Source organism: Salmo salar, chromosome ssa06, assembly GCF_905237065.1.
Source record: "Salmo salar chromosome ssa06, Ssal_v3.1, whole genome shotgun sequence".
NCBI lineage: Eukaryota > Metazoa > Chordata > Actinopteri > Salmoniformes > Salmonidae > Salmo > Salmo salar.
In genome coordinates, this window is record NC_059447.1 from 52,580,656 (window position 1) to 52,593,334 (window position 12,679).

At 43.2% G+C, this 12,679-nt stretch overlaps 1 protein-coding gene across 1 annotated transcript in view; it reads right to left on the bottom strand.

Moving 5' to 3' along the window:
* Positions 1-12,679, bottom strand: part of LOC106607556 (prolyl endopeptidase) — a 63,743-nt gene that overhangs the window by 41,058 nt on the left and 10,006 nt on the right. Inside the window, exons 6-8 of the mRNA XM_014204595.2 lie at positions 11,844-11,965; positions 11,463-11,568; positions 5,207-5,398 (exon numbers count right to left, since the gene is read on the bottom strand). Coding sequence (XP_014060070.1) covers positions 5,207-5,398; positions 11,463-11,568; positions 11,844-11,965 — 420 coding nt within the window. The remainder of the gene's footprint in view (positions 1-5,206; positions 5,399-11,462; positions 11,569-11,843; positions 11,966-12,679) is intronic.

A 12,679-nucleotide genomic window follows, 5' to 3' on the forward strand; every position in this document is an offset into this window, starting at 1 on the left:
CAAAGAACAATGAGACTGAGGCGCGTGCACGAGGCGACACCATGTTTTTATTTTCTCGTCTTTGAACGAAAACAGGGTTTCCCGGTCGGAATATTATCGAGAAAAATCGCATAAAAATTTATTTTAAACAGCGGTTGACATGCTTCGAAGTACGGTAATGGAATATTTAGATTTTTTTTGTCACGAAACGCGTCGGGCGCGTCACCCTTCGGATAGTGTCTTGAGCGCACGAACAAAACAGAGGATATTTGAACATAACTATGGATTATTTTGAACCAAACCAACATTTGTTATTGAAGTAGAAGTCCTGGGAGTGCATTCTGACGAAGAACAGCAAAGGTAATCAAATTTTTCTAATAGTAAATCGGAGTTTGGTGAGGGCCAAACTTGGTGGGTGTCAAATTAGCTAGCCCGTGATGGCTGGGCTATCTACTCAGAATATTGCAAAATGTGCTTTTGCCGAAAAGCTATTTTAAAATCGGACATAGCGATTGCATAAAGGAGTTCTGTATCTATAATTCTTAAAATAATTATGTTTTTTGTGAACGTTTATCGTGAGTAATTTAGTAAATTCACCGGAAGTTTGCGGTGGGTATGCTAGTTCTGAACGTCACATGCTAATGTAAAAAGCTGGTTTTTGATATAAATATGAACTTGATTGAACAAAACATGCATGTATTGTATAACATAATGTCCTATGAGTGTCATCTGATGAAGATCATCAAAGGTTAGTGCTGCATTTAGCTGTGGTTTGGGTTTATGTGACATTATATGCTAGCTTGAAAAATGGGTGTCTGATTATTTCTGGCTGGGTACTCTGCTGACATAATCTAATGTTTTGCTTTCGTTGTAAAGCCTTTTTGAAATCGGACAGTGTGGTTAGATTAACGAGAGTCTTGTCTTTAACCTGTTAGGGCTAGGGGGCAGCATTTGCACGTCTGGATAAAAAAAATGTACCCGATTTAATCTGGTTACTAATCCTACCCAGTAACTAGAATATGCATATACTTATTATATATGGATAGAAAACACTCTAAAGTTTCTAAAACTGTTTGAATGCTGTCTGTGAGTATAACAGAACTCATTTGGCAGGCAAAACCCTGAGACATTTTCTGACAGCAAGTGGATACCTGATGTGTTGTATTACCTTTAAACCTATCCCATTGAAAAACACAGGGGCTGAGGAATATTTTGGCACTTCCTATTGCTTCCACTAGATGTCACCAGCCTTTACAAAGTGTTTTGAGTCTTCTGGAGGGAGATCTGACCGAACAAGAGCCATGGAACGATGATGTCCCATTAGACACCTGGCGCGCGAGTTCATGTTGGGTACCCTCGTTCCAATACGTTATAAAAGAGTATGCATTCGTCCACCTTGAATATTATTCATGTTCTGGTTAAAAAGGCCCTAATGATTTATGCTATACAACGTTTGACATGTTTGAACGAACGGAAATATATTTTTTCCCCTCGTTCATGACGAGAAGTCCGGCTGGCTTAGATCATGTGCTAACAAGACGGAGATTTTTGGACATAAATTATGAGCTTTTTTGAACAAAACTACATTCGTTATGGACCTGTGATACCTGGAAGTGACATCTGATGAAGAGAATCAAAGGTAATGGATTATTTACATAGTATTTTCGATTTTAGATCTCCCCAACATGACGGCTAGTCTGTATCGCAACGCGTATTTTTCTGGGCGCAGTGCTCAGATTATTGCAAAGTGTGATTTCCCAGTAAGGTTATTTTTAAATCTGGCAAGTTGATTGCGTTCAAGAGATGTAAATCTATAATTCTTTAAATGACAATATAATATTTTACCAATGTTTTCTAATTTTAATTATTTAATTTGTTACGCTGACTTGACTGCCGGTTATTGGAGGGAAACGATTTCCTCAACATCAATGCCATAGTAAAACGCTGTTTTTGGATATAAATATGAACTTGATAGAACTAAAAATGCATGCATTGTCTAACATAATGTCCTAGGAGTGTCATCTGATGGAGATTGTAAAAGGTTAGTGCATCATTTTAGCTGGTTTTATGGTTTTGGTGACCCTGTCTTTGACTTGACAAAACATTACACACAACTCTTGTAAATGTACTGTCCTAACATACTCTAAATTTATGCTTTCGCCGTAAAACCTTTTTGAAATCGTAGAACGTGGTTAGATTAAGGAGATGTTTATCTTTCAAAGGGTGTAAAATAGTTGTATGTTTGAAAAATTTGAATTTTGACATTTATTTGGATTCAAATTTGCCGCTCTTGAAATGCACCTGCTGTTGATGGAGTGCACCACGGGTGGCACGCTAGCGTCCCACCTAGCCCATAGAGGTTAAAATGGTGTAAAATAGTCATATGTTTGAGAAATTGAAGTAATAGCATTTCTAAGGTATTTGAATAACGCGCCACGGGATTCCACTGGCTGTTGAGTAGGTGGGACGATTTCGTCCCACATACCCTAGAGAGGTTAATTGATTAAAAAGCAGTGATCACATTAATGATAGTCACGTAACGACAGCACTATTGTAGTTATTTTGGATCTCAGTGCCGCATTTGATACTATTGATCATAACATCTTTGTTGACCGGCTGGGTAGGAATCTCTCACGTTGCCCACCAGTGGTTCAGGTCATATCTATGTGGGAGATGTTGCCCAGCATGGGTGGTTCAGTACTGTCCGCAACACCTATTCACTACGGTGTCCCCCTCAGGGGTCAATTCTGGGCCCCATCCATTTCTCTGTACATGCTTCCCCTTATCATTCGCAATCATAACATTTAGTTTCTCTGCTATGCAGATGACACACAGCTGTATTTACCAATCAGACCCAATGACCAAGCTAGCGTAGCTACCCTTAAGTGTCTTGCTGACATCAAATGTTGTTTGTCTTACCATTTTCTCAAGTTCAATGATATTTGTCCCACACCTTGCTAGAACCCAGATTCTAAGTAACCTTGGTCATTAGTCAACCAATGTAAAGCCTGCGGCCAGAAACCTTGGTCTCTTCTTTGAACCTGACCTAAACCTCGAGCTGCATGTAAAGAAGTTTGTCCAGTCCTGCTTTTATCATCTAAGAGACAGCTAAAGTCAAGTATTTATTTTAGTCACTGATCTGGGGAAAGTTACACATACAGTAATCTAGGCTTGAGGAAATAAAATGAACTCTGTATAAATGTCTGCCAGAAATCACTGCATCGTTTAGTTAAGGGGTGTCAAACATTAGGCCCAAAAGGGGGTTCAATCCAGCCCGTATTGGTTTGAGTAAACATATATTTTTAACTGTGAGGACTACTTTTTGCAAATTTTGACAGCAAGGAAATAACCAACTTTCAGCGCGGACCTCGTTAAAGACAGAATGCGGCCACCGGGGCAAAATTCGTTTGACAACCCTGGTCTAGTTAGTTCAAAATGCTGCAGCTCAGCTTTTAACAGGCAAAAGAAAAATGTACCCATATCACACCTATTTTAGCTTCTCTACACTGGCTACCAGTCACTTTGAGAATATATTTAAATGTTTTATTAAATTAACCTATATCTCTGATCTTGAATATCCATATGAGCCAGGACGCAGCCTGAGATCCTCTGACAGGGCTCTGTAGACCACTCCAAAGTCTAGGTTGAAAACTAAAGGAGACTGGGCATTTGCCATTAGGACCCCTAGACTTTGGAATGATCTGCCAGAGGAGATCAGACTTGTAGATTCAGTGCCTCTTTAAAACCCTACTGAAGACACACTTATAAAGATGCTTTTAATGCATTATTTTAAATTCTCCTTCATCCTGTCTTTGTTAGTACTTTTATTTTAACATTTTATGATGCAAAGCACTTTGTTACTTGTATTGAAAAGCGCTATACACATATTTATTATTATTTTAAAAAAAAAGTTGTCATCACTGCTGGCTGCAGCCAAAGTGTTATTTTGGTAAAAACCTACAGTGCATTCGATAAGTATTCAGACCCCTTGACTTTTTCAACATTGTTACGTTAAAGCTTTATTCTACATTGGATTAATTCCCCCCCCCCCCCCATCGATCCATACACAATACCCCATAATGACAAAGCAAAAACAGGTTCAGAAAAAGTTGTAAATGTATTACAAATAAAAAAACGGAAATATTTACAAAAGTATTCAGACCCTTTACTCAGTACTTTGTTGAAGCACCTTTGGCAGCGATTACAGTGTCTTCTTGGTCATGACGCTACAAGCTTGGCACATCTGTATTCGGGGAGTTTCTCCAATTCGTCTTCTCAGATCCTCTCAAGCGCTGTCAGGTTGTATGGGGAGCATTGCTGCACAGTTATTTTCAGGTCTCTCCAGAGGTGTTCGATTGGGTTCAAGTCCAGGCTGTGGTTGGGCCACTCAAGGAGACGTATCCCGAAGCCACTCCTGCGTTGTCTTGGCTGTGTGGTTAGGGTTGTTGTCCTGTTGGAAGGTGAACCTTCGCCCCAGTCTGAGGTCCTGAGCACTCTGTAGCAGGTTTTCATCAAGGATCTCTTTACTTTGCTCCGTTAACAATTCCCTCGATCCTGACTAGTCTCCCATTCCCTGCAGTTGAAAAACATCCCCACAGCATTATGCTGCCACCACCATGCATCACTGTAGGGATGGTGCCAGGTTCCTCCAGACATGATGCTTGGCATTCAGGCCAAAGAGTTCAATATTAGTTTCATCAGACCAGAGAATATTGTTTCTCTTTAGTTGCCTTTTGGCAAACTCCAAGTGGGCGGTCATGTGCCTTTTACTATTCTGGAAGGTTCTCCCATCTCCACATTGGAACTCTAGAGCTCTGTCAGAGTGACCATCGGGTTCTTGGTCACCTCCCTGACCAAGTCCCTTCTCCCCCGATTGCTCAGTTTGGCCGGGCAGCCAGCTCTAGGATGAGTCTTGGTGGTTCCAAACTTCTTCCTTTCAAGAATGATGGAGGCCACTGTGACCTTGGGGACCTTCAATGCTGCAGAAATGTTTTGGTACCCTTCACCAGATCTGTGCCACAACACAATCCTGTCTCGGAGCTCTACGGACAATTCCTTCGACCTAATCAAAATATCTTGATTAGGCTGCCTTTTAAAGATCACTTGTTGGTAGTAGCAAGCAGTGGGTGGAAATAATTTTTTCCTCTTTAGTTTATATTTTGGTCTAGCTTCTGTATAAAGTATATTATTTGCGTAAAACCCTCTCTTTTCATTGTCTGTGACCTACCGATGACGTCCTTGTCGTGCTGGGGGATAAGCTCCTTCCAGTTGGCCTGGGCAGGCTGGGCAAAGTTTATGTTGATGAGGCGGTAGCGCGGGGCCTCCAGGTTGGTCTTGAAGGTGAACACCGTGCCTTCGTTGGTCACGTACTCGTACTCCGCATCAAAGTTGTCTATCAGCTTCACCCACGGCAAGAGGCCTGGAGAAGAAAAAAGATAAAATGAGTGATCTAATGCGATGCACACAGAGGGCCAATGAAAATATCTACTTATGGATGGATTTTACCCATTTAACCAGGTTTTCCCATTGAGCTCAAATGAAGAAAAAAATAAAATCTAAGGAGATTTGGCCAAGTGATTTTATTTCTATAGCTAAGATGGCAAAAAAAATGTGAAGATTAGGGCCAGGCCTTTATTTTTTTTTAGCATGTCGATCATCACACCACGTATGAATTAATTGTCACGTGTGCATACCATGATGCAGGCCTGCACCAGCCCCAGCTAACACACCTGACTCCAATAATCAACTAAACATATTCAGTTAAAAATGCAATTAGTTTAAAATCAGGTGTGTTTGCTAGGGATGGGGGAAAAGTGCGACACCAAATAAAATTAGGAATGGAATTGTCCAGGCCTGAATCTAACGTAATTAATCAATTAGTCCAAAATAAAAATTCCTAACAATGTAGATTGACTTCAAATTAAAATGTTTGCTGACAATTATTCACATCAGCAGCCTACGCTTCAGCCTAATGCTCTTTTTTTTAACCAGAAAATTATCATGATCCATTGGGTAATTTGTCACTTTCAATGATAAGTAATGTTTTGAGGTAGTCTGTATTAAAATAAACACAGTATGTCCATTTTATATATGATATAATAACAGATTGCATTTTACACCGCCTCCACCCGTCGCCTCAAGATGAATGTTTTGGTTCATAGCACTAGTTGCACCACTGAAGTTTAAAATGAAAAGGACAATTTTAAAATCTATTTTGTTGTACTGTTACATTTGTATCACTGTTTCATGTCCAATGGAGTTGTTACATACAGTATAATTTGAGCTGCGTGAACCACGAGGAAATTATTTGGATCATTTCATTTTCCCTGTTAGAACCATGAGCAGCATGGACATGTCTGATCAGACCTGGCCGCTTAATGGTTACAATTTAGCCAAGCTGTGTCGGTATGCAGCAAATGAGAAAGCACATGCTATTTGTATCTCCATAAAACAGATCTGCTTGCGGGCCCGGCTCCACAAGGGGGAAAAAAGGAGCTTAGCCACCTGTGTGCCATCTCAGTTTTAGTTATGTCCCAATATAAAAATTGCAAAAAAGTTCAAATGATTGAGTAACACGGTTGGCGCGAAATCTTTCGCTGAGCTGCATCAGCACCATTGACAGAGCGCGCTGTAAAGTGTGTGTTTGCATGTAGGGGGGCTATGGAAAACCACTGGGTGGTTAGGTATGACGCCAGTGGGTTTCCATAAAAAGCGTGGATTTTATTTATTTATTTTTTATAAAATCGCTGCACATCTTTGCTAGGCTCCGCGAATTACATGGTACGCCTCCGCCTGTAATAGGCCCATTTGATTTTGATTTCTAAGGGGGGGGGTCAAATGTAGTTTAAGATGCTACACTCAACTCCAGAGTTTAGTTAGCTTCTTAGCTTGCGGTAAAAGGCATTGAGTGTTATTTGACTATTTTGCTCTAACCAGCTAATCCGCCACGGTGGGTATCATAAATCAAACCAAAGAGGCTGCCTCCAAGCCCAGCAGTAATGCTGCTGCCGAGCTCCAGCTAGCACCGTGTGACGAGCGTACACCCCCCCCCTTCCACAAGTGCCTCCAGGATAATGGCTCCTCAGCCCCCTCAAGACTGTTTTTGACGATCGTGGAACAGAGGAGCCGAGCCCAGGTTAGCCTAGAATCCTACCCTAGCCACAGGTATTCTGTCCAAAAACTTTCATTTAATAGCAACTGGTTCATAGGAAGAGTGTGGCTGGAATACTCAGTTACTGCAGATGCAGCATTTTGATTCCCATGTCGAAAGTTCTGTATTGGGTCCAATGCAAACAAGGCCTTCAACCAAGGCCGGTATTCTAACTGGAAAGCATGCTATGGATAGAACCAAAGGATTAGCTAGGCATGCATCAAGCAAGGAGCATTTGAAATGCGCTGCAAAAAGAAAAACTATTTCAAAATGCTATGCGAACTGAGGTGTCAATACTTAACGATAGGCAGCTGACAGGAACTCATTTTTCTGCTTTGACAAACGTGTTCAGTAAGAACAGACGAAGCATGCTACACCAAAGGAAAGCTCAACTAATCCAACTGGCATTTGAGGGAGATCTTTCAAGAAGATTTCACAGAGAATGGAATGATCGATTACTCAGAAAGTTCAACAAAGCCGCAACTCTTCTGAAAAGGTAGTAAACAATCTAGCTGGTTGGTTTTGAGCAAAATTTTGGTGGTAGAGCCAGTGGCATAAAATCCAGCAAAAACCTAGAGTATGGAATAGCAAAATTACTTCTTTAGCAAGGCTATATTTTCATTGCCAAAACGGCCTTAGTGTGTAGGGTGCCGTCCATGGTGCGTGCTGATGGAGCGCAGCAGAGATTTCACGCCAACCTGTTACTTCTTGGTCAAAAGCACTCAATGGCCTCAGCATTTTAACTTATGTTTATTGTAGTATAGTGTGATAAACATAATTCAATATATACTGAACAAAAAAATTAAAAGCAACAATTTCAATGACATTACTGAGTTACAGTTCATTTAAGGAAATATATCAATTGAAATAAATAACTTAGCCCCTAATCTAAGGATTTCACATGACTGGGCAGGGGTGCAACCATGGGTGGGCCTGGGAGAGAATAGGTCCACCCACTTGGGAGCAAGGCCCACCCACCGCGGAGCCAGGCCCCACCAATCAGAATTAATTTGTCACTACAAAAGGGATTATTACAGACAGAAATAATCCCCAGCTTCATCAAATGTCCAGGTGGCTGGTCTTACACAATCCCACAGGTAAAGAAGCCAGATGTGGAGGTCCTGGGCTGGCGTGGTTACACGAGGTCTGAGGTTGTGAGGCCAGTTAGACGTATCGCCAAATTCTCTAAAACGACGTTGGAGGCAGCTTATTGTAGAGAAATGAACATTAAATTCTCTGGTAACAATTCTCTTGTGGACATTCTTGCAGTAAGCATTCCAATTGCACACTCCATCAAAACTTGACACATCTGTGTCATTGCACTGTCCTATCCCATCTGGACAAGAGCAATACCTATGTAAGAATGCTGTTCATTGACTATAGCTCAACACCATAGCACCCTCCAAGCTCATCATTAAGCTCGAGGCCCTGGGTTTTTGGTCCTGGACTTCCTGACGGGCCACCCCCAGGTGGTGAAGCTAGGAAACAACATCTCCACTTCGCTGATCCTCAACACTGGGGCCCCACAAGGGTACATGCTCAGCCCCCTCCTGTACTTCCTGTTCACCCATGACTGCGTGGCCATGCACACCTCCAACTCAATCAGACGACACAAAAGGAGTAGGCTTGACTACCAACAACGAGACAACCTGCAGGGAGGAATGGAGGGCTCTGGGAGTGTGGTGTCAGGAAAATAACCTCACTCACCAACAAAACTAAGAAGATGATTGTAGACTTCAGGAAACAGCAGAGGGAGCACCCCCTATCCACAGACTGGACAGCAGTGGAGAAGGTGGAAAGTTAAGTTCCTCTGCGTACACATCACTGACAAACTGAAATGGTCCACCCACACAGACAGTGTGGTGAAGGTACAACCGTTCCTCTTCAATCTCAGGAACCTGAAGAAATTTGGCTTGTCACCCAAAACCCTCAAACTTTTACAGATGCACAATTGAGAGCATCCTGTCACCTGTATCACCGCCTAGTACGGCAACTACACCTCCCACAACCGCAGGGCTCACCAGAGGGTGGTGAGGTCTGCACAACGCATCACCGGTGGCAAACTACCCACTCTCCAGGACACCTACAGTACCCAATGTCACAGGAAGGCCAAAAAGATCATCAAGGACAACAACCACCCGAGCCACTGCCTGTTCACCCCGCCATCATCCAGAAGGTGAGGTCAGTACAGGTGCATCAAAGCTGGGACCGAGATTGAAAAACAGCTTCTATCTCAAGGCCATCAGACTATTAAACAGTATTCACTAACACAGAGAGGCTGCTAATTAGAGATGTATACAAAGCTCGCCCTCCATTTGGCAAATCTGACCATAATTCTATCCTCCCGATTCCTGCTTACAAGCAAAAACTAAAGCAGGAAGTACCAGCGACTCCCTCAATATTGAAGTGATCAGATGATGCGGAATCTAAGCTACAGGACTGTTTTGCTAGCACAGACTGGAATATGTTCCGGGATTCATATATGCTCCGTACATATCCCACCCAGAAGCCATGGATTACAGGCAACATCTGCATCGAGCTAAAGGCTAGAGCTGCTGCTTTCAAGGAGCGGGACACTAATCCGGACGCTTTTAAGAAAACCCGCTATGCCCTCAGACAAACCATCAAACAGGCAAAGCATCAATCCTACTACATCGGCTCTGACGCTCGTCGGATGTGGCTGGGCTTGCAAAATATTACAGACTACAAAAAGGGAAGCACAGCCGCGAGCTGCCCAGTGTCGTAAGCCTATCAGACGAGCTACACACCTTTTATGCTAGCTTCGAGGTAAGCAACACTGAAGCATGCATGAGAGCCCAAGCTGTTCTGGATGACTGCGTGATCAAGTTCTTCGTAGCTGATGTGAGCAAGACCTTTAAAACAGGTCAACATTCACAAGGTCGCAGAGCCAATCGCACTCCACACTTGTCTTTCCCACCTGGACAAAAGCAACACCTACGTAAGTGTGCGGTTCATTGACTACAGCTCAGTGTTCAACACCATAGTGCCCACAAAGCTCATCACTAAGCTAAGGACCCTAGGATTAAACACTTCCCTGTGACGGGCCGCCCCCAGGCGGTAAGGGTAGGCAAGAACACATCTGCCACGTTGATCCTCAACACTGGAGACCCTCAGGGGTGCGTGCTTAGTTTGTCGTCTGTACTCCCTATTTACCCACGACTGTGTGGCCAAGCACGACTCCAACACCATCATTACGTTTACTGACGACACAACAGTGGTAGACCTGATCACCAACAACGATGAGACAGCCTACAGGGAGGTGGTCAGAGACCTGGTGTCAGGACAACAACCTCTCCCTCAACGTGAGTAAAACGAAGGAGCTGATCGTGGAATACAGGAAAAGGAGAGCCGAATACACCCCCATTCACATCAACGTGGAGGTAGTGGAGCGTGTCGAGAGTTAAGTTCCTTGGTGTCCACATCACCAACGAACTATAATGGTCCAAACACACCCAGACAGTTGTGAAGAGGGCACGACAACACATTTTCCCCCTCAGGAGACTGAAAAGATTTGGCATGTGTCCCCAGAACCTAAAAAAGTTCTACAGCTGCACCAGAGAGCATCCTGACCGGTTGCATCACCGCCTGGTATGGTAACACTGCTCGGCATCCGACTACAAGGTGCTACAGAGGGTAGTGCGTACAGCCCAGTACGTCACTGGGGCCAAGCTTCCTGCCATCCAGGACCTATATACCAGGCGTGTCAGCGGAAGGCACAAAAAAAATGGCAAAGACTCCAGAGGCCCTAGTCATAGACTGTTCTCTCTGCTACCGTATGGAAAGCAGTACCAGAGCGCTAAGTCTAGGTTCAAAAGGCTCCTCAACAGCTTCTACCGTGATGCCATTAGACTGATAAAAAATGTAGCAAATTGCTACCCAGACTATTTGCATTGACCCGTTTATTTTTTTACGCTGTTGCTACTCACTGTTTATTATCTATGCAGTCACTTTACCCCTACCTACATGTACAAATTACCTCAACTAACCTGTACCCCCGCACGACTCTGTACCAGTACCCCCTGTATATAGCCTCGTTGTTATTTTATTGTTATTTTTTAAAGTACTTTCACTTATTTAGTAAATATTTTCATTACAATTTCTTGAACTGCATTATTGGTTAAGGGCTTGTAAGTAAGCATTGTGCATGTGACAAACAGAATGAAAATATTTTAACGGAAAAGCCATGCTCTAAAACAAATATGGCGGGGGGGGTCGTCATAAATTCAGGGAGCTTCAGAAAGCTTCAGCTGAACCATCGTTTTGGGCGAGGGTACATGTGATTATTATAATTTATTATGAAGGCATGGGGTACCTGTGATGCCCTGAGGAGTGGTTTGGAGGTCGCAGTACCACAGCCGGTTGACCGGGTCACAGCCCTCCCTGATGGACAGCAGCACGTAGCGCCCATCATCGGACACCTGGAGAGAGCGACACTGGTCAAGCACTCTGACCACAAACCTCTTCCGCTAACCCTAACCCAAATAAAATACCAGAGAAATTGCTAACAGCAAAACTGTGTGAAGAGGGGAACAGGATTGGCATAGATGCTAAATGAACAGAAAATATTACTTACAATTAAGATAATGACATTACTCAAATAATGTCATTTCTGCTTCAGTGCCTATTTAAGCTTAGAACCAAGTCACCCACCTGTCTGTTGAAGAGTGTTTAAGTAATAGTGACTCCATCCTACCTCGACACCGCTCATCCACTTTGGATGGTCGGAGAACTCAGCACATAGGCAGTCCTGGGACTGGGGGGTCCCCAACACGTGAAAGTAGAGCTTCTGGTGCAGGTTGGTGGACGTCTCCGTGCCTAGAGGAGAGAGAGACGTTAATGTACCATGTCTGCCCCATTGTGGCAATGGGAGGACCCTAACATATTATAAACACGCAACGATTTTACTGAGTTACTTTTCTTGTAAAGAAATCTGTCAATTGAAATTAATTCATTAGGCCCTAATCACGACTGGGAATACAGATATGCATCTGTTGTTCAGAGATTACCTTTAAAAAAAAAAAAAGTTGAGGCTTGGATCAGAAAAACAGTCAGTATCTAGTGTGATCATTTACTTCATGCAGCGTGACATCTCCTTCCCATAGAGTTGATCAGGCTGTTGATTGTAGCCCACTCCTCTTCAATGGCTGTGCAAAGTTTCTGGATGTTGGCGGGAACTGGAACACGCTGTCGTACACGTCGATCCAGAGCATCCCAAACATGCTCAATGGGTCACATCTGGTGAGTATGCAGCCAAAGAAAGAAATGGGACATTTTCAGCTTCCAGGAATTGTCTACAGATCCTTGCGACATGGGGCCGTGCATTATCATGCTGAAACATGGAGGTGATGACATCAAATGAATGGTAAGACAATGAGCCTTAGGATTTCGTTGCGGTATCTGTGCATTTAAATTGTCATCAATAAAATGCAATTGTGTTCGTTGTCTGTAGCTTATGCCTGCCCATAACCCCACCGCGGGGCACTCTGTTCACAACGTTGACATCAGCAAATCGCTCGCCCACACGAGGCC